Raw genomic sequence first — 25,014 nt, forward strand, 5'->3', positions numbered from 1 at the left:
TTGAAGAAAAGCAGCCAGATAGCTACAAAAATACATGTAGTGAAAATTTAGGTACTGTACAATAGTCTGGTTGACATTAGCCTGTTGATGATGCTTTGGGGAACCACTGTGTAATTCAACTGAAATCCCTTCTGCCACACAGCCCAGTGGTGGCTAGAAACTGGTGTCATTGTAATGCTGTCTGTGGCAGAAAACATTAGGATTGGCAGCATTTAGTAACTGCTAATGAACTGCAGAATGGGATTGAGGAGACAGCCAAAACCATAAGAAAAATGAAACTGGGAGATATTGACCCTTGTACAATCCTCAAAAAACTGCAACAAAAAACAATAAAGCTCAGTGGTGAGGATATTTTAAGTTACATATCAAAGATATAGGGAATTTTGACCTGTGATAGTGAACTAAATCATAAAAATTAGCTGAAGTGCCTGAGCTGGATGTACAGAAACAGTCTTGGCACTCTGTGTTCAGGAATACCAGTTTGGTTTCAAATTTACAGGCGCATGGGGAAGATGTGAAAAACAATAAATAGTATTCTGCTTTTAATAATGACTGTTTTCTAAGTTTGGTCATATAAAATGCGTTTTGTAAGAGAAAAGGAATTTTGAAGTTTCTTTTGGGATTGATATAAATTTCTTAATCTTGCAATGCGAGCCTTAATTTTCCTAAGAAGGAAAAAATCTATTTTGTAAATATTTCTTTTTAATGTTATGTGGAATCTTCCTTCACTGCTTTGTGACACATATCAGATGGAAGGAGATAATTAGAACGTGTTTTTTTGTTGTTTATTTTTTTAACATATAAACCAGCAAAAATTTTAACTTTTCATATTCCTTCTCTGGCTGTGGAGACTCCAGCATGTGAAAGTGGGCATGGATCAGAGCTTTCCATGTAGATGGGCTGAGTTTAGATGGGTGGGTGAGCATGTAATCAACAGAGTGTCTCACAAGCTCTGAATCTTGGCAGATTTTAAACTTGAGAGAACTTCAGGATGGTTTCCTCTGAATTTTGATTGTATGTTTCCACTATATGCTTTAGTCCTCCCTGTCATAATTTAGGGTTGCTCAGCCTCTTTCAGATGAAGTTTGTCACAAGCTGCTTCATCTGCTTCTGTCTTCTGTGGTGCTGTTGGACTTTGACGTTCAGAGTGAGAGGAAGAAGATGGAGCATTTCACAAACGCCTGCTCAGAAATTTAATGGCTTCACAGAGTTGTGGTTGTGGCTTTGGGGTGCTGAAGGTGTTTGCTAGGAACTGGTGCTCAGTCCTTGCAGCCCCACAGAGATCTAGCACTGTGTTCTTCCTAGGGATGGTGGCTCTTTCCATATCCTGAGTGTAACTTGGCTACAGATGCTCAGGAAGATCAGGGTCAATCAAGCTTGCATTTGCATGAAAACAAACACCTTGGGTTTTTTCCGTGTGAAAGGAGGCAATTTATAGTTCAAGTGTATGTCTGTGTCCTCTGTGGTGTTCTGCCATTGAAATGATGGATGGCTTAAGCAAACTTGCTCTCAGATACAGCTGATCTGCAGCCCACACAGCTGCTGCTGGAGACAGAAGACATAGAGGTGACCATCAAGGGGACTCCAGGGGCCTTGAGGAAGTCCCAGCTAGCTGGTGGCAGGCAGGAGGAGGAAACCTTGAAGTGGTTACTTGACCTATGGTCCTCCTAAGCAGCAGACTTCATGCCTTGTGGGCATCCGGAGTTTCAAAACCACACATGACAAGTGTCTTATGTTTGCTCTGGTGTGTGTGTGAGTACAAAAGTGTTTCCACCTGCAGGTAACACCAGCGTCCTGGGTATCTCTTGAAATGCAGAATGCTCATACACATTTCACCTTGTGTTTTCAGGTAGATTGAGATTTAGCTGTTTTGTATGATAATTTTAGACTAAATTGATGCAGTCCAAAGCTATTTGCAGAATGAGGTTGGACAAACTCAAAGCATTTCACCCGTAAGAGATCTGAATTGAATAAACATAAAATTTAGGGATCTATTTTTCACCAGGTTTCTAAAAATTGGTAATGTAGAGACTTCCCAAGTGTCAGCATCCTCAAATATTACTCCTCCATGGTTACTGCCATTGGGGGCCTGGAGCTTTTCCAGGATTATTGGGTCCACTAGGTTTGCATTAGGCACATGTGTTATCCTGCCTGTATCAGAAAAGGAGAAATATGTGTCTGTGTGCTCTGAGGTGGTGAACACCAATAACTTTTGCTGAGCTGATTGTCCTCACCCCTGTGAGTGTATTTGCACTGTTGTAGAACAAGGTTTTGGGGCAGCAGGGAGCCAGAGAAATCATGAGGACAGAACAGCAACAGAAGCGGTGCCTAAAATGGGGTCCATCATCTCAGGTGAGGATGGTGCATGTGCAGTTCTGTGAATAACAGAAATCTGTCACCTAGAAGAAGGAGAGTATCTTCAGATGGGGATTCCCTCACAGCCAGAGTCTGCATTGTGGCTCCTAATCTGGAGAAACACAATTTTATGTATAAAGGGATATCATGCAGGGCAGAGGGAAGGCAGTTGCTGCCCACTACCCTGAGTTGGAGCCTGGCTGTACATAGTGTAGAACTTGATGTTTGTGGGTTTCTTCTTAAAGAGCTGGGAATGGACCTGGGTGCTGAGCACAGTTAATTTTTACACAGAGAAGCAGAGAATCAGTATTTGTCCTGTGATCCACTGATTGCAAACTTTTGGCCTGTTAGAACAAGACTTTTACTGTTGACTGTGTTTATGCACTATATTTATAAACTTTCTATATAGATAGATATATATATATAATTTAAGTAGATAAATTTAAAAAATATTTGCACGAGTCCTCTGTGGAATGATAGCTGATTGCCCTTGATTTTTGGAGCACGGATATTTCTCATTAAGTGATTAAAGGACCTTGCAAGCAATACACAGTTTCATAAAAATTAAATATGTGGAAACGGTTTCAGTGTAATATTGGTGTTGCACTTTAGTAATAATTCTCTCTTTGGGATTTAACTGAAACGTGGAAACAAAGTCTCTCTGATACAGAGAGAAGTCAAATGAATAACCAAAATTGTTTGGCAGGTATTTTTAAGAAGAACAATTGACAAAAGCTTGGGTGTAGAGGATATTTTAGTTGCTTTTTTTTAATTGCTTCTTGGCTGCTACGCTTTCTGTTGTACACTCTAAATCCTAAATCTTATTTATATGATTTTGGTTCTCTCTGAAGACATTAATGCTCAGAATTTAATTTTATTGTACAGTAATCTTCTCAAGACTTTTATTTCTGCTATATTTTTTTTTTAGTTGAAAGACAAACCTGCTGTTCTTTCATTTCTCAGTGGTGCTTATCTATGACTGTTGCTTTAGGTGCTGATTTACTTTTGTTCTCCATGAGAGGGTTCTTTCTTAGTAATTCTGGAAAACAAGGGTGTATTTGGGAGTAAGTGCATATCCAAAACAAGAGTTTTTTATTACCTTCCCAGTTGATTTTAATGAACTTGTTCAGTTGTATAGATTTTTTAAAGGTAAGTAAAGCATCTGGGGTTTTTCTTGGCATTTCCCTGAATATTTGTTTGCCCTTCATGGAACAAAGGCTCTTGTTAGATAACTAATTCTCCAAAGCATTCGTGCATGGCTGCAGCCAGCCAGCCTTCCTGCATACTTCTGCAAAACATGATTCAGGTTCTTCTTAGCTCATAGTCAGTCCTGAACTTATGTGCAGAAGTACAGTCTGTTGACATCTGTGGATAGGTAGGATCAGTTCCACCCTCTTCTTCACTGGCCATTGTCATCTGCACTGGGGAATCAACAAGTAGCCTGGCAAGTAGACTTGGCAAAGTCTCTAGACCTGTAGGGAACCAGCAGAGAGATGAATACTCACAGAATTTCTCTCTTTCCAGGCTGCCCTAGAGTTTGTCAGTATTCCAGGCTGCTCTGCAGCTGTATAACATGCTGCCAGGTAGATGAGAGAACCATCACCTCACTTGGCTTGCTTGGCCTGCAGGGCTCTAGGGTGAACTTAGGCTTGGTCTTAGAGCTTATCTGAGAATGTCACCCAGCACTTTGCTGCTGGAAGACTGGAGACCTGTTCTGTGTTAAACTGCACCTTTCCTGAAGGAGCAACATGAGGGCTGGAAGCAAGCACGGACTCTGAACTGCCAGGAACCTCTGCTGCTTGACCTCTCTTGTACAGCTGTGACTTCTGCCACTTTGTGCTCTCTGAAGACAGTGTTTGGGCATGGACCAGTCAGCAGTATGGACACTGTCCCTGTATTTGAGTCCTCCTTGCTAAACAATTGTTCAGCACTGTCCCAGTACCATTGTGTCTTCAGAGCATGCAGCACAGTCTCAGGCTGTCAAAATACCACTTGACTGGGCTGTAGCATAGCCTTCATATTATCTCTGCCATTCTGAACTGAAACCCTTCCCTCCACCCTCAAGTCATCACATATTAGGGTCACAGGGTTACTACACGTGGTCCAGAGGTGATAGCAGCAAGGGTGAGGCCTGGCCACACAGCTTGGCTTCAGGTTCACAGAACAGTCCTTGGCTCATGCTCCTGGAGCAGTATAGCTCTAGTCTTAATCACATAGCTCCATTGTTCCACGCTTTTAAAACAGGAATAATATCTGTTTGCCAGCGGGACCAATGATCAGAGAAGGGGCAGATACTAGATGTCAGCTTGGATTAACATGAGGACACCTCTTGTACTTAAAATCCTGAGTGTTGTCTTAACCTTGTTACCTGAAAGTAAGTCTCCTGCTGATGACTCAGTATGTGTTTTGTTTTCTCTGTACATGCCTCTGCTTGCAGATGTGGTTCAGTCTTTTAGAGAACACTTCAACCTCCATAACAAAATGTAAGCATCTGTTAGCTCAAGACTGCAACTAAACTGATTGCATCTATAGGCTGTGTGGACAGTTTTATTTTGGAATATAAGTGCTTTATCTTGATATACCTTAAGTCAATAAAACACCCTTTGTGCCTTCGTGAAGCCAAGGAGGAGGAAAGATTTGCATACAACATGATATTATCACTGCAGTTGTCAACTCTTTCCCTTAACGGAAATTAAATCAGGTTGCATAAATCGGTTTGTCTTAAAAATCCTTGCCTCTCTTACACTTCAAAATCAAGTTCAGTTTCACTGCTGGCATTACTGCTCTAGAAAACTGTAAGGGGTAGTTACTTGTTAATGTGGAGAGGAAGAAGGCTCTTTGGTTCAGATCTTTCACAGGTTCTGCTGGGGTCCCTAAGACGGGTTCTTTGCTCAAGTCCCTAAGATAGGCTCTTTCATGAGAAATGAGAAGCAGGTCTTTCGAAATGTGGTATTTTTCCTTTTTTTTTTTTTTTTTCCTTGATTGTTTTTTGAGAGGCCTTTATTTTGTTTATTCTGGTTCTGTTTGTTAGCATGTTTTCAGAGAGGCCTTTATTCTGGTTCTGTTTGTTAGCATGTTTTCAGATATTTTAGTAGAACTGTGTTGAAGCTTGAAATAAATTGTCCTGTAGCCCTTGCACAAAATACCAAGCAAATGCTAGAATTGCTCCCAAATGTATTATATAAACACAGAATTTCCTCACTACTCCTTAATAAAAATTATATGAGAGAAATAACTGTACTCAAACATTTAATTACTTATTTTGCTCCCAACAGGTTAGGTGGCGGTCCTGATGATGCCAAGGAGATTATGCAGCACAAATTCTTTGCTGGAATTGTTTGGCAAGATGTATACGAGAAAAAGGTACTTGCACAACTTTTCTCTCAAGGTGAACTGTAGCTGTGGATATACTGAATGTTTCAAATTTTCTTGCCCTCTGTAAGGTACACAGAAGCCCTCCACTGAAGGGGATTGCAGTTGTTTTTAACAAGGCTAACTTGCTGCATGTTTCTTTAAATACTGCAATTGGAGTACTTCTGAACCAGAGCATTTTTTGCAATGAGAGGAGTATCTCTCAATGAGGTACTTGTTTCTGTGACTGAGTAAATAACCAAATGTAATGATGTAAAAAAATTGCTTTCACCTATAGACAGTATACAAACTTTTAAAATGGCTTTTGCTTGCTATCAAGTGACATAACCTTTGAGAGGCCTGGAGTTACTGGTTACTGAGCATCTGAAGCAAAACTGCTTAGAAGCAGTAGTGGAAGATGGGCTGTTTGTTACCTTTGCAATTCTCCTGTTTTGAATGGTGAAATTAGACTGAATTAGGCAAGTGCAGAGAAGTGTGTAGGCTTTTACACTGATCTAAGCCTAATAGGTATTTTTGGGTCTTTTTGTGACAGAGGGCTGATGGCATGTGTCTACACTTCATGATGTTAATTATTGGTTTTCCTTGAGACCCTCTGGGTTTGTGATGTTTGGGTTGAGACCCACTGAAGTCCAGCTCTTTCCATATAACTGTGTCTCTGCTTCGCTGCTCCTTCCTTCACAGATAACTTATCCTACTCCTCCAAGTTTCCCTGCTTCCCACTTCTAGGGCGATCTGCTGTTGTCCTCTGGCATTTGATTCTCACCATATACATTTTCTGTAATGTTTACATGAATGTGTCTAAAATGTGGGTCTGGTGATTCGAGGCTCCAATCTTCTGGTGTCACATCATCTCACTCAATCGCAGCCTTTCCCACTTTCCCTTCTCTCCCCTGCAGCCCACCATGATAGGAGACCTTGTTTGATCTCCCACTACAGTTTATTTCTCCCTCCAGTAGCTGGGAGAAAGTAAGAAACTTAGCAGAAAGTGACAATTTAGTCCTTTGGATTCTTTTGCTAGAACAAATGCAGTGATCCATTATCAGTATTTGTATTTTTAAAAATCCCTGGTTTCCATGTTGTAGGGGGAAAATTGTCCAGTGCTTCCATACAGTTACAAAGGGTGCTCTGTTTCCTTCTCTTGTTCCGCTTCCTCACGCATTTGTGTGGATAAAGGGAACAGAAAAATCGTAAAGCAAGATTTTGCACCTTGATAGTGTAGATAGATTTTAGATCTGTGTCCTTTCAAAGAGAGAGCTGTCATGAGTGCAGGAGGGAGTTGTGTGGAGCTCATTCAGTGTAATGTAAAAATGTGTATCTGAAATACTGTTCTGAACAGGACGTTTATCCCCATTTTCACCCAGCTGGGAAACTGAATACTTGGGCTTTGCTGCTTTTTGCAGTTTAAGTTGGTAACAGGGCTCAAATTTCTTCAGTGAAGTTATTTATTATTTGATGGTAGTTCTGCTTCTCTGAGTGGAAGAGAAATTAAACAAGCTGGAGGCAATTTATTTATTCATAGGACTTGAGGAAGCCTTCAGAATTGTTCTGTAGTTGTAGTGACTCAGATTGTTGTACAAAATACCAGGAAATTCCAAATGCTGCATATTTTGGAGAAAACAGTCTGCAAACTGAGACTATTTCTGATTTGGGTATAATCAGGGAGGCTGGATTCTGGTTTTCCTCCTGTCCTGTTAGCATGTGCATCTGAAATTGAATGTAAACCATTACCTGCTGTAGAAATAGCCATGCTGTGCAAATGAAGAGATTTCAAAAAGCTTGGGAGTAATTGCTGCCTTTGTTTTGGGTGGTCCAAAGAGAATCTTACAGCGTTCACCTGAAATGTATTCTCAGGGATAAAAGCTGCATTTTGTCTGCTGCCTGGAGGTGTTTATGTGCTAAGCTTGGTTACCTACTATCTCCAGATAATGGTGACTCTGTTTATGAATAGAGGCTTGGGGTAATCGAGAACACTTACTTTGTAATTAAGCTTTCTGGAAACATGGTTTTGCGTTGAATTATAAGGAGCTTTGAATAACTGGGGTTGTCCCAGGTATTTAAAATATTCAGCAGACTCTCCTGAAAGAGTGCTGTTATTTGTCTCTGGTGCAAAGAAAGTTGCTATTTAATTTGCAGCATTTTGCCCACCCACAAGCGAAACAGATGCAATGAGATGTTAATCACATGGTGTTTTTCTGGTCTGCTTTGCCTCTTAAATCAACATAAGCCTGTGGATATCGTGCTGGTCTGCAGCAGTGGGAGGCTACAGGTGGCACCTCTGCCAGTGGAACTGCAGAGCTTGTTGCATTAACAGCTTTTCAGTAAAGCAACATATTTGCTTGGTAAAGCCAGTGTTATGGCTTTCTGGGGCTTCTCCTCTGTTTCCAGCTCAACGTTCTGAGTTTGACAGCTGGGGGGGATGGGGGAGGCAGCAAAAAAATCGTCTTGTGGATCATAATCTGTCTCAAATTGCTTTTAACAGATACTAAAATAAAAGGGAAAATGATACAGGCAGTGATAGCCCATCACACATGCGTTCTGCCTTGGGGTTGCAGCTCCAGGTCATTCTGATGTGCATAGTTCAGGTGTCTGCTGCAGTGACCAAGTCCTAAATCACTCTGTGCTGCACACAGCAAGAGGGAGCAACTGGGAGCACTGCGAGTGCCAAAACCACCATTAGCTTAAAAGGACAGATAGAACTTTATACACTTGTGCACACACAGCTAGTCAAAAACAAACTGAGATTTTCTTTTAAGGAATAAGCAGACAACTGCTATAAGGAGAAAAAGAGAAGAGCTAAAATGTTAAAAAAAAGAATGCTTATCCTCAGCAGGTTTTTTATTAATAATATGCTGGTTTGGCTTGCTTGAGAATAGGATTATTAACATTCTGATGCAAAGCATTGCCTCTTCAATAGCTTCAGGAGGACTGTGAGGCTCAGAGTGACTTGTGGCTTTGGGATATCCTGTTTCCTTTTCCTTTTTAAATTCAGGACATAAAGACTACTTCTGATGACCTATTTTTTCATGGGAACATTAACCAGGCTCCTTTAAGTTATCTTTGGGCACAGACAATCATTAATAATTCAAAAAGGGATGATGAATATATATTGCCATTGTGCTCTCTTACAATAAACAGAATTTTTATATCACTTGATTTTTAAAGATTAGTTTTAAACTGTAGAATACTTCTTTGTATTTGGAAATATCACCTTATGTGTAGATTAAACTTTTATACGTTGAAAATGAGGGAGCTTCCTTGGATTGCTTTTTCTAAGACAGGAGACTCTGTGAGGTGCTCCCTAAACAGATCAAAAAGATGAGGCTGATGATAGGGAGCTTGAAACTAATGCTTTTCTTGCTAACCAGCTTGCAAATGATTCTTCAGATCTAAGCTGGATGAAAAGTTAGGGGTGAGGAAGAGGTGTTTTATACATCCAAGATTCACTCTTGTTTTCCAGGTAGTAATTCCTGTTGGTGTCATTTTTATTTTTGTAAGTGCCGAAGAACAAGTCTTGGGGTCATTTCTTAATTCCAGCCGGAGCAATTTTACCATTTGCCTTGATAAACCTTTCCCTGCAGTTTCAGATGGGAAGCCATATACTTCCCCAGTCACACTCCTAAATTGTTGCCTGCTGTGGCTCTGTGCTATTAAAAGATGGCCATGCTTAACCCCAGTGGTGGGCGAGCTCAGGCCCAGTGCTGAGAGAGCTATTACATGTCCTCTGTGGGAGGGCTAAGAACAGAGTTTACCTTCCCTGTCTGCTGCATCGTGCAAGCGGGGAGGTGAGCAAGGTCTGAATTCCATCTCTGTTGCCCTCCAAAATTGTACCTGTTCCAGCTCTGTGCATCTGTATACAGCCAGCCCTGCCACCCTGCTTCCCAGGCACACTCCTCCTCCAGCCCCAGTCAAGCAGCTCTGCTCCATCTGGAGTTCCACTTGCCAGAGCTTGCCTAGGTACACGTGGATGATTTCTAGCCTGTCTGCCCAAGCAAGTGTCAAGAATAAAACCCAAATAGTGCAGCTCATAATTTAACAAAAGGAGGATATTCACTGCTAAGCATGCTCAATTTTTTTGTAAGCACTCCAGATTTTCGAAGTTCAGAATTGATACTAAATTGCTTTTGGAGACCAGGAGTATAAATGTTTAATGTTGCTGCTTCCTATTTCCTAAGTTCTACCAGGTTGTCCTGACATACAGCACGGTTGTTTGGGCACAGTAGCTTTGCAGCTGAAATTATTTGGAAAATGTTACAACCCTTGTGGTGATACACCAGCCCAGCTGATCAGTTTGGTGTCACTCAGCTTCTTGATTATTCATTTTCATCCTTCCCAAGTGTGAATCTGACTGGATCCAGTCATCAGTCTCTATATAGTTTGGTCAGGAAATAGTATATACTATTATTACTAAACATTTAGTAGAATCACAGAATGGTTTGGGTTGGAAGGGACCTTAAAGATCATCTTGTTCCAATCCCCCTGCCATGGGCAGGGACACCTCCCACCAGCCCAGGTTGCTCTAAGCCCCATCCAACCTGGCCTTGGACACTTCCAGGGATGGGACACCCTGGGCAGCCTGGGCCAGTGTCTCACCACCCTCACACTAAAAAATTTCTTCCTTTTATCTAGTCTAAATCTGCCCTCTTCCAGTTTAGAGCCATTACCCCTTGTCATGTTGCTACACAGAATCATTTTGTAAGCATGTTATTTATTACTTGAAGAAATGTTAGGACTTTAGGTTTATTTTTGTGCAATTAAATCCTAGAGGTCAGATGCCTTAAATGCCCCATAAAGAGGAAGTGCACAGCTAAATAAATACTGGTTTACTGCATATGGTTCCTTCTTCATGAATTGCATTTTCTTAAACTTACTTGAGTAAAGTATGGAAAAGAACTTTAGCTTGTAACTAGTTCAAGTTCTGCCTGTTTCAAACAGTACTGCAAGAGCATAATTTGACTGTATTTTTTTTTTGTTTTTCATAGCTTGTACCTCCTTTTAAGCCACAAGTTACATCTGAAACAGATACAAGATACTTTGATGAAGAATTTACAGCACAGATGATAACAATCACTCCTCCTGACCAAGGTGAATTTTTCCCCAATGTTTCACATTGTATTCTCCAGACCACCAGAAATAATCTTCTGTAATGTTACCTGGTCTCTTTAGACTGTGTGAAAAAGCATCAGCTTAAACTTTTGTGTTTCCATGTATGTATGTGACAAAGAAGTTGGTAAACTGGTATGAATCTTTTCACATGTCTTTCCAGTTTGGGAAATGGAAAAACCTGTTTAGAAGATAGTGAAAATATTTCTACTGGGGTTTTTTTCACCAAATTTACACTTTTCTGCTGGAAAAGAAAATCAGTTCTTGCATTTTGCACATGAACATCTGCACACACACTGCATATATGCAAAGAGTCAATTGAATATGGGTTAATATCCTTATCAAAATATATTTTATTTTCATGGTAACTGAGCATGTCTGATGCTCTGAAACAGCAGTTGCCAGAAATTCAGAACACTGAATATGGATTTAAGCAATGCACCTCCTAACAGGTTTTTAAATGGACATCTGAACAACTGTTTACATACAATAGTCAGGGTCTTCTGTGATGCCCATTTCATGGGGTGACTTCCTGTTTCATTATCCTTTCAGGCTTGGGGGAAAAATGCAACAGTGAAATTTTCTGAAATAACTTTGCCATGTTGTTTGTTTACTTAAAATTAAAAAGGTAACAAATGTTGTCTATTGTCTTTTTATTTATTTTTCAGATGACAGCATGGATTGTGTAGATAATGAGAGAAGACCTCATTTTCCTCAGTTCTCCTACTCAGCCAGTGGGACCGCTTAATGATTTGCAATGTTTTCCCATTCAGAAACAAAACAGACTGCATTTTGGGGACCTTACTTCAGTGGACACTAGAGAACTTTCTATATTATCTGAATTACAAACTGTGTTTGTATTACGATTTAGATGAATTTGTAGGAAGCCTCACAGATTCTGTATTTAAAACAATACTTTGATGCATTTTTGAGAAGGAAAACGAATCCATTCTTAAAGTATTACGTCAAGGCTTTTATGCTGAATGACCATAGGTTTTTAAGAATATACACCAAAACTGTTTACTTTAGAAATAATTAAGATATTCAACATATCAGCAACTCTGACCAGAAAATCCCCTTATTTTATTTATTTCATACAGTTCATTACCTAAATATAGAATCTGCACTCTGAACAATTAGATTTATATAGGAAGATATAAGACTTTAGTAGCTAGTGCAATAATATAAGCAACAAAGTGAACAAACTCTGGAGGATTGAGGTTCAAACTCATTTTGGACAGCAGTGAAGTGTCATCCAACTCCAGAAAACCAACTATAAGAACAGCATTAATGGCCTCAGTGAGGTAAAGCAAAAAGCAAAAGTTATTTTTGTTATAACATCTGCTACAAGACATTACATATCAAAATTAATCCAGTGGAACTGCCACATCGTACAGATTAGTATTCCATTCTGGACAGTGCATTTAATGATTCCATTTGCATAGAGTTTAGGAATACTTCATAGGATTGGCTTCTCAGAACCTAGGAAACACTTGATTTACAAATCTAATAGGAAATGCTACAATGCAAAATCACCCACTTTCACCTCTGTATAAAAATACCATGCAGGTCTAAGTGAGAAATCATCTTAATGAGTAAGTCAACCAGACAAAGTACATTTTGGCACTGAAGTAATGACTTGTTGCCGCTTTTTTTTTTTTTTTTTTTTTTTTTTAATGAAAAGATATATGAATATATATAAACACTTTATGATTTTTTGCATCATGCCAGATCATTTCTTCTTTCTTGAGTGTGCATTAAAGGTATCAGCCAACAGTTCATGGTGCCTTCTCACTCTTGAAGATTAACAGTGTTTCCCATATATAAGAAAAAACCTAGGTTGAAACTTCATATGTGTTTGAATAATAATCGTGTTCAAAAAGTGAATTTTTTTTTTGTTTTTCATTTTTAATCTTAGTGGAAAATTTCCCACACCCTATTTTTGTTGTATCATGTTTCTTTGTAATTTTCATAAAAGCAGTCTTACTCTGTCTCTGCTGCGAATGAATTTATTCCATTGTAGGTTGCGTTCTCTTAAGTAGCTAATTTTTGTTTCTCATTCTCTTGACTGTATAAAAATTATGACATGTACTGCAGTTAACTAGCATTTAATTTTTTTTTTTATTTGAAAGGGAGTATGTTTTGAAAACCCTTACTTCCCATTTCCATCAGAAACTGCTGTGTTTGCACAGAGCCCATCATCTTGACTTTTTTTTTTTTTAACAACATTCAGCTCTAGTATTTGACTCATGATATGAAAGTTTCCCTCCAAATACTTAAATAAAAATTGCTTTAACAAGTTAGGTTCTTATTTCTTGTGGTAGGGGCCTTCAGAATTTGTAGAGATGCAAGAATTGCTCCAGGTTCTTGAGACTGATGTGGTCATTCCTGAGGCATTTAGGCTTTTCTACGTTTCTTAGTTGTTTCATCTCAGTGCTGGTCATTATGCAAAGAAAATTTTGGAAGATGCTTGTTAAAAGAAGTACACCCTATTTCAGAAATAGTTTGTCTTGAGGTGAATGAGAACAGGCCTCATCTTGCTGTCCTCCTGATGCCAGTGAGATTGTGTTGCTGAGGCCCTAATATTCAAAAGTATTTCTGTTTCAGTCACTTGGGCCAGTGTACAATGTGTAATACTGCATTTCCTTTCTAGGGACTAACAATTAATTGTTTCTAATAGGTGGTTATACAAGGCTGGAATGTCCTTTTCCAAAGAAAAATACAGAGAAAAAACCAAGAACCTCCAAGAACAGCTATAGTGTGCTTCTAGCTGAGCACAAAAGTTGCAACTGTAGTAAACCACTAAATGTGCCAGAATGTGTTTTGGTTCTAGTAGTCTGTAGTAGTCTATAGTAGTAGAATTTCCTGGGGATTGTATTCAAGGAGAGAAGGTGAAAGGGGGGGTCTGTGTCTCTGTAGAGGATGCCTTGCACAGATGCTGAACTGCCTGTCCCCTCCTGCAAGTCTGATCTAACAGCTCTCCTTCCTTTGCTTCCAAACCATCATCAGAGTTTGCAGCCAGCCTAGGGACGAAGTCCAAAGAACTCTTCTGCAAGTCTACAAGCCCTGACAAGTCCTGAATTAACACACTTTGTGCATCCAAATATAGGCAACACAAACGAGCAAAGGTTACCCTAATCTGCCCCAGGAGAACCTGGTCTGTCGAATGCAGGAACAGATACAGATCGGGTTGTGTTGTTGAGGCTGATTGTGTCTCAGAGCAGAATTTTTCTGCCAGTTGTTGCCAGTGGTTCTTGGTTTTAACTCCCTTATGTAACACTGAAATTTAAAACAAAACACAAAACAAACCACCAAACAAAAAACAAAAAAAACCTGCCAAAAAAGTCTTGGGTTGTTAATACTGTTCGTGAGGGCTGAATGCAGGGTCATCTGGATATTGTCCCTCACTTAGCCTGTGATTATTTCAAAACACCTTGCTCATCAGTTGTAATTGAATGATTATCAGTGTTAACAGCTGTCTGCCTGTGAATTTGAAGTGTGTTCTTTAAATTCTGACTCGGCACTGAAAATGAGGAGTGGAATACGCATCCCTGTTAGCATCCTGTTGTCCTTTTGTACCTATCACGAAAGTCTGTCACTGGAGTGCTGTTCACCTCAGTTTGCTTTTGTACCATATAAGGAGAGACTGCTTAAATCTTGCACATTCCTTTAGCTCTTTTACGTGAAAACCCCAAACTTTTCCATTTGTACAGTCAGCCTCATTTTTTCTGCCAGCGTTGGCACGTCATTTTGCTTTGATGTCATACATTGCAGGGAAGGATGGTGCTGAACACTGATAGTGTATTATAGCCCAGTATCTTGGTTGTTAACTCAGGTTGGGAGACAAATAGAAAAAAAACCTTTGCAAGGGCAAATAAGTAACACTGTTCTCTGTGTGCTGCTAGCTGCAGTCAGAAGATGAGGCCATCCGAGTACTGGAGCAGAGGTACATTGCTGCTGGTGCTGTTAGGGGTTAAGAGATGCTGGCAGAAGCCAGCTAATTCTGCAAATTCCATTTTTATTCTGTGTAACTAAAACATCCCCTACAATCCCATTAGGATATGGCAGGCTGTTCTCCCTTTAAACTCTGGGAAGTTCACTGTGGTTTATAGCATTCCCAACTCTGCACAAACTGACCTCTCACCCCCACGGTAACATAAACTGCTTTTTCTTCATTTTTCTTCTTCACCATCACCCCTGCAGCAGGTTACCTCCCTGTGCTCTTCAGCTGCTGCACAGCTCTCATGCAGACCTTGAGTATCTCAGCTGCTATTTGAATTTGTTTCTGGTTTTGTGCCTGAGAAACAAATCATGATAGCTTTTGGAGGCTTGAGGGTAAAAACTTTCCTTCATTGTTTGAATTGGATTATCTTAACTGGGGATGAACTTTCTTGTCTTCTGCTTTGAATTGCTAATGTTCATTTGAATGCTCAGTACAAAACTGCTCATACTCCTTGGTGTTCGTGGCCTTTTTAAAAATCTTTGTCAGAAAAAATGCCCTTTGCTTTTTAGATGTTAAGTCAGATTTTATTTCCATTAGCAGGATTTAGAGTGGTGGTCCAAAGGAGGTCATAATCTATAGGGGGAATGCAAGCTCCAGGAAGATGGAGTTGTAGAAGAGAAGCCCACACACATAAAGCATCTGTGGGTGTTCCATGAGTTTTCTGCCCAAGAAGTTGAGGAAATTGTAAAGTAGGAGGAAGGTTTGATTTGTTTCACTGTATCAAAAAGAGCTTCAGAGGTAAAAACACATTTGAAGAAATGGACATATGTAAAAGTGTTGCAAATGCGTGTGTTTGTCTTCCACTTTTAGATCAATTTTCTTAATAACAGGGAGGTTAATTGCCATCAGAAGTAAAACGAAAAGAACATGCAGTGCTTGTAGCAAATAGGAGCTTATTATCCCCAGTGCAGCTGAGTGTACAGACGCGTGGTAGCTCTGTCTGGTAGAACGTATGTTGCATTCTAATCAGGTGATGACTGGTTGCTCTGTGTCTGAAATAATTTTAAACAAAAAAAAAAATGTTTTTTGTTGTTGTTTAATTTTGGTTTTAAATTTTAATCTTTGTGACTGCTGGTCACCGTCTTGGTTTTGTGAACCATGGTGGGTTCTTTCTTGAGGACCAGATCCCAGGCCAAGGACTCATATGAGAAAACACTTCTTCCCTCTGTGGGTTTTCAGCATCCTTGTAGCTTGGGTCTCAGTTTCTCCTTCACCAAAGCACTGCCTCACGTGGGTGTCTGCCTGCCTGTCCCTGCTCACTCCCTGTTTCCCCAGAGGTGGACTTTGTGAACTTCTCCCCGTGTTACATGTAACCCTGGTCTATGCCAAGATTCCATTTTTACGGATTTTTCCCAGTTTCTTGATGTCTTGCTGTAACTGCTTGTAGTTTGCAACTTCATCAGGTCTTCTGAGTTTGTTTCAGTGACTGCACAGACAGCGGTTGCTGTGTTTCCTGAATTCTGAGGGTCTCTAAAATCCTGCACATACTTAAAATATTACATATAATTACACCCCACAAAAGATACTGGAATTTGAGTACAAGAGTGAAGATTCTTCTCAGAAATAGAGGACATAGGATCCTACCTCAAATATTGTGATCTTCAGTTATTTGTAAACTCTGCCATATCTGGTTCCTCGCAGTATTGTGTTCTCATGGTAATGATGCTGTTACCAGAAAACTGCAGTTCAGTGCTGTAGCAGAACAAAAAAAAGTGATTGTGATCTTCTAGACCAGTACCTGGGAATTCACTGAAATTTGATTAAATTAATGAGAAAATATGTGGCTAAATATTACATTGTTTTGGAAGGAAGACAGATCAGGAATACTAAAGTACAGCAATTGCAACAGCTTGGACTTTGCTGGGGAAGTCCTGCTGACCTGGTTTGCAGCAGGGGCACTGGGATAAGTGATCTCTAAGTTCCTGCCAACCTCAAGTGGTCTGGTACTGTATTTAATGGTTTAGGTCCTGGATTTTAGAGCATGAGCTCATGAGTGAAGGAGGTTCTTCAAGTGCTTTTTCTGTCTGTCTCTGCTATAATATATATATTATCTGTATTATATATATATATATATATATATATATATATATACAGACAAGACCTGTCTACTACTTCCATAGAATCTATGTGAACCAGCACCAGCCTTGCTTTGAGATGCTTCCGCTAGTATGAATTCCACATTTTTCTCATTTTTTGTCATTTGTCCTGGTCATCCCAAAATCACCGTACTTACTGTTTCAAGCAAAGTATGTACCTTTGTTAAACTGCACCATAGTTCTGTAAGCAGCTTATGTGGGGCCATGAGGAGTGAGTTGTATTCTAGTATCATCTCCTGAAGTGGTGGTTCAGTGCTTCCCTCTGAAGCAGGAACACAAGCACCATGGCTCGAGCTGTGCACAGAGCTGGATGCTCTGGATTTCTTCCTGTCATGGGCAGGGCAGCAACCAGGAGAGAAAACCCTGAGCGATATTTACTCTTTCAGGTGAAAGATGATGTCTGCTCTGCTAAAAATGACTGAGACTCAATATTCTGTTAATGGTTTAATTTAATTAATAAAATTGCAATAAGCAAAACAGCGCTGGGTGCGTGGGGAGTCTCCGCTCCACTCACACGCACAACCCCTAAAACTCTGGAATTACCTTTTATTGTTTACAATTCTATGCATATTCAAAAGGAGGTGGGTTTACATACATATTCATAGGATTACATCGTGCCATTATAATATTCATGATAGGTGGAGTCTGGGCAGTCTTCTTTTGGGGAGATATCTGGGGGTTGTCAGGGGGTCTTCAGATGAAGTAAGAAGTCTTCCTCAAGCTTGAACTTTTTACCTTTCTTGATTTCACTGACTTCATTATATTGTTACAAGGCAATATCAGACCCTAGCCATAATTTCCCCTTTATCTGCTGGTTGTGACATCTTTATGTTCTTTTTGTGCAGATGTTCACATTCCTTTGGTGCCTAGTTAGCCTTGGCAGTGTCTTGTTTTAAGAACAGGACCTACACTTTTAATTATCTTTGAGACAGAAGTTAGCCTCATTGGGGCCTTGTATTGTTCACGCTGTTTTAGTGGAAAACTATATGTCTCATCTGCTTTGTCTGGCCCCATATTCACTTCTTTCTTAGCTTACTTCTTTTCCTGAATTTTACTGGTTAGGAATACAAATCCATCAACATATATTACGTGCTGTGTGTGAGGATTTGTACTCCCACAGACTCTTTGGCTGTTTCTGAAAGGCTGCATTGACAGCATCACCACCAGGCACTTTCACCCCTGCTTGGTTTTGGTGGTTGCAGCTTTTCCTTCCCACAGTGTCATGTTCAAAATAGGCTCCTTTGATGTTTGTTTCACTTGTATGACACAGGTCACTCAGAAATACTTTCCAGAGCAGTCTGGAGCTGCCAGCTCCCTTTAAGTGGCTGGCACCTGGAGCTGCCCAGCTGTACCCCATGGATTTGCAGATGTTTCCAGTTTGCCAGCTGATGCTGCCAATGCCAGTGTGACCCAGGTCTCCTGGCAGAGGGGAATCCAGCAGCTCCACATGTCAGCAGTGCCTCAGTCCAGAGCCCCAGCATGGCTGAGGGCAGGGGCTGCTCTGTAGATGCTCCTTAGCCTGAAACTGGCTTTTTCTTTTTAATTCAATGAAGTGCAAATCAAACTTAGAAGAATTGCAACACCTTTTTCCCACCCACAGGCCTGGCACAGGAGGATGATGCAGCATTGGAGTGAATATAAGAGCTAAAGAACTTACCTAATGTCTTTGATAAATTGCTCCAGTGATTTTAAAGGCTTTCTGGAACAGCAGAAAGGTAAAACCAGAAGCTCTTTAATGAACTTTAATAATATAAATGGAGTGATACTATTCTTGATGGTTGCAGCATATAATGAGCTTTCCATACAGCATGTTCAGCTGCTGCAGTTTTTGCTTTTTCTGGTATTATTGGCGGAAATGAAACTAACCAGGAGGACAGGAGTGCTTGCTGGCAGTCCAGTGTGAGTATAAAATGAAACTGAACAGAAAGTTGAAAGAGCAAGGTCTCCTGGTGCAACTGCAGACTGGAAAGTTGCAGACGAAGGGAAATATAGGAAAGCAGAACAAAATGTACTTATTTACACAGGTGAGGTTGTCATAAATTCATTGTGTAACTAAGATAAAGGGTTTAAACTTAGTATCTCCCTTTACTTGATTATAAAACTTGAAATCACATTAACTTTTTCAGAGTTTTACTTTCTGTGCTCATTTGCTTTGCTGTTAAGGAAGTGGAGATCAAAGGTGGCCTCTTGTTACTTAAAATGTGACGGGTTGTTTTTTCCCAGTTCTAGTTAGCAGGTCACTGAGTTGTAATGAGGGTGATGATTCCTGGACTGCCCAGCAGTTTTTCCAGGTACTGATGAGAAACTTGTCACATCTGTGCTTTGTGGGCAGTAGGAGAGGTGTGCTAACATTACTGGAAAGCTCTGAGATTGATTGGTGAAGTGTGTGAGTGAGGCAGTGGTGTCTGGGGTTCCTCTGTGCCCAGCAGCCATGTCAACTTCAGATCTGTGCTAATGGCCCAGTTCTCATTCACAATCTCTCAATAATGGAAAAAAACCCACAAACAAACAATACAGGCATATGTTACAAGAAAGGAAAAGTCAACAAGGATACTTTCCAAACATGGAGAAAACCCTGGATATAAATACAATTATTTTTCTGAAAGGTTCAGCTGTTATTTTCACAGTACCAAGATGCATGTCTGCACGGGTATGAGTAGCATGTGGTACTGCTGCACAGACTGGTAGAGGCCCCAAGCACTCGAGTGCTGCTGGAGAGGAAGGCTGTAGCAGCACAAAGAGGCTTCCAACTCCCCATCTGGAAGAGCAGGCAATGGCAATGCCATCTGTCTGTCTTCTGTAGAGCAGATCTCTCCTGGGAGCAGGAAAAAAGCTGGCAGGAGGAGGTGGGCTTTCACTTCCCTGCTGCACTGAGGTTGGATGCAGATTGCAGGGTGTTACCTGTAGAGACCAGGCTGCTCTATTCTGTCCCCTCTCCCTTTTTTAGTCAGGTTTGTCTCAATTCTAGTTCTTTTTACTTCTTCCTTAACTACCTTTCTCATTCCCCTCTTCCAGCAGACAAGAAACAATGGATTCTGTCTTCTCCAAACAAGCAACAATGGATTTCTTCCTCCTCCCCTTTCTCTCCTGTTGCCTTAGCCTGCTTCTGATCCTCTGCAGCCCCTCCTAGCGAGTGTGCTATGAGCCAACATATCTTGTACTTAAAGTAATTCCTTTTTTTCAGGGCAGCGTCCTGATTCTGGATGCTCCTTGGGTTGGAAACTTCAGTGACCCACTATACAGCTAAGCTCCCTGTTAAAGACGTGAGACCCTCATTCCTTGGTCTCTTAGATAAGTGCAGATTTAATAAGCAAAAGAAGATACAGTGGTAGTTAAAGCCTATAGTGTAGTCCTTTCCCATCAGCACTGTCTGGTGTGGTGCATGAGCTGGGTCCTGGCCGTGGCCTCCAGTATGGGTCAGGACTGTGTCTGCTGCTGGTCTGGCCAGGGTGGCTTTCCTGGAAGATATTAAATACTGAAAAGAACCAAGTATTTGGTTTTAGGTGTGGATGCATTAGCTGTACTCTATCAATGGTATCTCTGACCCAAACCTAAACGACCAATTTTCATTGTCCATATAAACCTGCACCCTCAGGGTTTCCTGTCGAGTCATGACTTATGTATTATAGTGTGAAATACTGGGCTTATATATATTAAAAAAACCCAAAAACCAAAAAAAAAAAAACAAAGCACTTATCTCCCACTGAGTTGTAGGGGGATTTCCTCTTGATACTGATATATTTAACATTCTTCCTGCTGTGGAAGCACAACTAGAAATCACCAGGGTAAGAAGAGCAGATAACTGCCCAGAGCTTCCCATCACACACTCCTGTTTCTTCAGTAGAATTAGAAGGGAGTCATTTTTAAAATAAAGAAAACTGGTCATCCCTCAGTCTCTGGCATCTTTCTGTTCCAGGGAATCTCTAAATCTGTGTGTGTTTCCAGCTGAAAAATATAAGAAAACCTGGGGAAAGCAAAGCAGACCCAACCATTTCTCTGCCCTTTATTAAGTTTCTTTTCATTGTGGTATGAACTATCATGAACCTATCCAGAGTTCTCTATACAAATACAGTTACCCCCCCCCCCCCCCGGTAACACATTGACTGAAAATTGCTGATGGAAGACATTTACATATATTCTTCAACTCTTTCAAACTCTTATAAACTCTTAAGAACTCTTTAAAAACTGGGAAACACCAACTTTCAGCATCCTCAGGTTCACTGCCCCATTCTGCAGCCTGTACATCCTGAGACCTATTCAACCCTCTTTTCTAGTGGTGTGAAAGGCTTGAATTCCCACACAATGAAATTGATTAAGCTCTTGGACACAAGACAGTCACGTCCTTTTCCATCCTACTGCTGCAGAACCTCTTTCCATCTCTGGCACCCACCCTTCATTATCCCTTGGGAACCTCTTGATCTGGGAGGAATCGGGGGAAGCCCTGCCAGGCAGCTCTGTGGAAGTTGCCCAAGAAGTTTCAACACCCTACTCCTGGATGTTACTGTCCCATCCTATAGTTACCCTGCTTGGCTCCAGATAGTCTGCAGATGCAGCTTCAAAATAAAACCAGGACAGTATAACCTCCATATTGCTCCCTCCCCCCCTTATTTAGGCAGCTAAATGAAATACAAACATATGGACTCCATAAATTCTTTTGTGAACGGCCTTGTGTTCAAAACTCAGCCAAAGCAATGGTTATCATTAAACAAATAATGACAACACCAGAGCATAACACAAATTATATGCAGGATGAGATCCTCAGCTGTGTAGCTCAGTTTGCCTGATGACACCAGGCTGATTTACCCCAGTCCTTTGGGCTTTGTGTGGGTGCAATCAGCCAACTGCCACGAAAACAGCAAGGAATCCATGCTATCCTCTCACAAACTGTAAAGAAATGATCTTACAGCTTGCTAAACTGTGAATGAAATGATGTTTTGTAGTGTTTGCTGTAGAACAGTACATGATAGCAAACCTCTCAGTAAACATACAGCATAATCAAGAATGTATCCACAGCTAAGCAAACCAGACTAAAACAACTGAAATAAAATACTGCTGGAGACAGGTTTAAATATAGACTGACTCAAAAGCATGTGAAGAGTAGATCTACTGCTGGGGCAAACCGTCTCTCAGTAATTTGAAATGCCATGGGGAATGTGTCAGAATAGTTTGCTATAACAAATAAACACACATACACACACCCCCAGCCTACTGAACTTTTTTTTTTTAATTAATGGTAAATTCTTAGGTACAATCTAAGTATTCTCAAAGCTTTCCAAACAGTAATGAAAGTTTAGAGCTCATTACACTAAAATAAGTATCAAAATAATCATCTTAAATTTATGTCACCTTCCAAGGAGCTCAGTTCATAGCACTTTTGCCTGTATGGCATCTGACCAGATTGTCAAAACCCATTCTTAGAGGGTGCTGCAGGGTACTATAACTTAAGTGATTCATGCATGCAGCTGTTGGAACTGCTTGTTGGGCTGTGAAAAAGCTCCCAGTGCCAAGTGCTGATCTAAGAGAACTCAGATCTCCATCAGCCGTCTTGGCTCTAAGTAGTTACTGAACAACAGATGGTAGCACGAGTTAAGCAAACCAAGAAAATATCCTGATTGGAGGAATAAAGTTAGAAACCTCACAAGAACTGAAATTCTCGAGAAAATACAGAGAACAAGTGTTGAGGTTTGAACTAGTTTTCACGTCCAAGAGCTGAATGCCACTAACCATTAAAGGTTTCTGATTTCTTGGGCAGGAGACTCTACCAGTGAAATGAATATTACAGACATTACAGAGACAGTTTGAAGCCACAACTCCTGTGCATTCAGCTGTACTTGCACTGTGAAACACAAGCAAAGGCAGGTTTGCCATCCACTAAGGAAAAGATGAAAGAACCCCAAATCACATCATTTTGCAGTAGATTACAGGCATCTTGTAATTACAAGTAGATTACAGCAGCAAGGACAGCATCATGAGCGCTGATGATCTCTTCAGCAGAGCAAGGACAGCACTGCACTTCTGCAAATGGAAGCATTAAGGTGAACAGAAGTGCACAAGGTCTTGCTTGTACCTTCAATAGCATCAGCACAGAAGGACAAAAAAAATCAGTACAAGATGTAAGAAAGGTTTTAGCAATGATCCTAAGCACAACCACATGGATATATGAAAGTGTAAGGACTAAACAAAGAGTAGAAGACTCAGACCAGTGAAAGGGGGCAGTTCCTCTAACTCGTTAACAATAATTTCTAGTACTTGGTCTCACTAAGACAGAGCACTGGAATTTCAGATAGGCAAGGAACAAAAGATATTTTCAGGACATACAGATGCTTTTGTCAAACAGCACTGATATGAACTCATATTGATGAAGCAGTTTTCTATAGAACTTTACTCCACACGATGGCTGAGTAAGAAAGCTCTATAAGCAGCAATACATGTGCCTAGATCCAACTGAGACTGAGTTCCCTCACTTTCAGAGGAGTGGGGACATCCAGAACAACGTGGAGAACCAACCCAGCAGACTGGGGAACGAGGCATTAAGGAAATATTTGAGCTGAGTTTCAACATTTTTGTGAGAAGACTCAAAATTTGTACACTATGAATTTTCAGCCTTGGATTTTACTATATTTTAATTCCTTATACTATTCACCCAAAATGACTGCAGTCCCAGGTTTCTAAGCTTATTTTTACTGGGTTTAAAAATACTTCAAGGTCTGGTTTAGAGCAGTAAACAATATTGCTATCATGGAAAGAGAAATCAGAACAATCAGATTACTCATTTACTGAGGTATTACTCAGTGCAAGAAAGCGTGGGAAAATCAAGCTCCTCAAATGAAACTCTCAGGGGCAGAGATAAATAAAAGTGCATTAATTTTTCTGTGTGAGCTACTTGGTTGAAAAATTAATTATTTCTTTAGGCTCAGGAATCTCTATTCTGCAAAGTGCTGCACGCTACAGCACAATTCACCAAAACACTTAAGGATATAAGCAAGTTTCATCTTATCAGTAGTTCCAGCAGAGCAAACAGGATACAAGAATGGACATACTCAGATCACATATCCTTTTACCGGTTCCTCATTTCTGAGAGTGAGCAGTAATCAATGCCTAGGAGAACAGAGGAAGAATGCAGCAGGCCTAAGATTGCTAAAGATTTTCAGCACTACTATAAATTCCCGAGTCTTTTTAAAAGCACCAAACGTGAACTCACAGCCTTGGAATCCCAAGAAAAATCATCAAACACCTGTGCTTCTGACAGACTGTGAAGGCCACAGATGTGCCCTATCTGTGAACTGGAAGTCACCCTGACTGCTGGTGTGGTCTTCAGGACCTAAAAACCTCTGTGTGCAACAGCAACACCTCTGCACCTCTGAGAGGAGGGGAATGGTGCTGCCTCTGCTCCTGCTCACACAGCCCAGCATCCTTTACCTTTACCATGGCAAGGACACCCTGTGACTCAGGTGCAGTGCATTCCCCAGGTCCTTTCAGTCAGAACTCAGTCTGGGATATGGATGCTCTGTCCCCAGGGCAGGACTTTGCACTTGCAGCCCCCTCTCAGCCCGCTTCTAGGGCTTGCTGAGACTCTTGTGCTTCAGGTGCTGACCACTGCCCCCAGCCCAGCCCTGTCCAGAGCTAAGGGCCTGCTCTGTCCCACTATCCAGGGTCATTAGCAATGACATCCAATAGCACCAGTTCCAGGAACATTCCCAGAGGAATGCTCAGGGGTAATCAGCTGCTGGCTGGGTTTGCCCTGCCTGTCACAGCCCCTTGTATCCAACAGTCCAGCAAAGCTCCTACCCACCTTATGGTTTACTTGTCCAAACATCTCCTATACCACTTCGCAACAGTACTTTGGGGGACTGTGCTGAATTCCAAGGTGAATGACATCCATTTCTTTCATCTAGTGATGCTCACTTAGCTTGGTCAGATGCAATTTCCCCTTGATAAATCTGCGTTGACTGTTCCCAATCATGTTACTGCCCTGCATGATGATGAAGGGACTCGAACATCCCTCTTACGAAGAAAGACTGAGAGAACTGGGGCTGTTTAGTCTTGAGAAAAGAAGGCTGAGGGGATCTAATTAATGTCTATAAATAT

General features: G+C 40.8%; 1 protein-coding gene across 4 annotated transcripts in view; it reads left to right on the top strand.

Moving 5' to 3' along the window:
* The window catches only part of AKT1 (AKT serine/threonine kinase 1), a 74,111-nt gene extending 60,985 nt beyond the window's left edge, over positions 1-13,126 (top strand). For all 4 annotated transcript variants that reach the window (XM_071745408.1, XM_071745407.1, XM_071745406.1 and 1 more), the window contains 3 exons: positions 5,631-5,718; positions 10,707-10,809; positions 11,496-13,126. In XM_071745408.1, the coding sequence (XP_071601509.1) occupies positions 5,631-5,718; positions 10,707-10,809; positions 11,496-11,575 (271 nt within the window). In that variant the 3' untranslated portion in view covers positions 11,576-13,126. The remainder of the gene's footprint in view (positions 1-5,630; positions 5,719-10,706; positions 10,810-11,495) is intronic.
* Positions 13,127-25,014: the final 11,888 nt, after the last annotated feature.

The sequence above is a fragment of the Heliangelus exortis genome, chromosome 5 (assembly GCF_036169615.1).
Source record: "Heliangelus exortis chromosome 5, bHelExo1.hap1, whole genome shotgun sequence".
NCBI lineage: Eukaryota > Metazoa > Chordata > Aves > Apodiformes > Trochilidae > Heliangelus > Heliangelus exortis.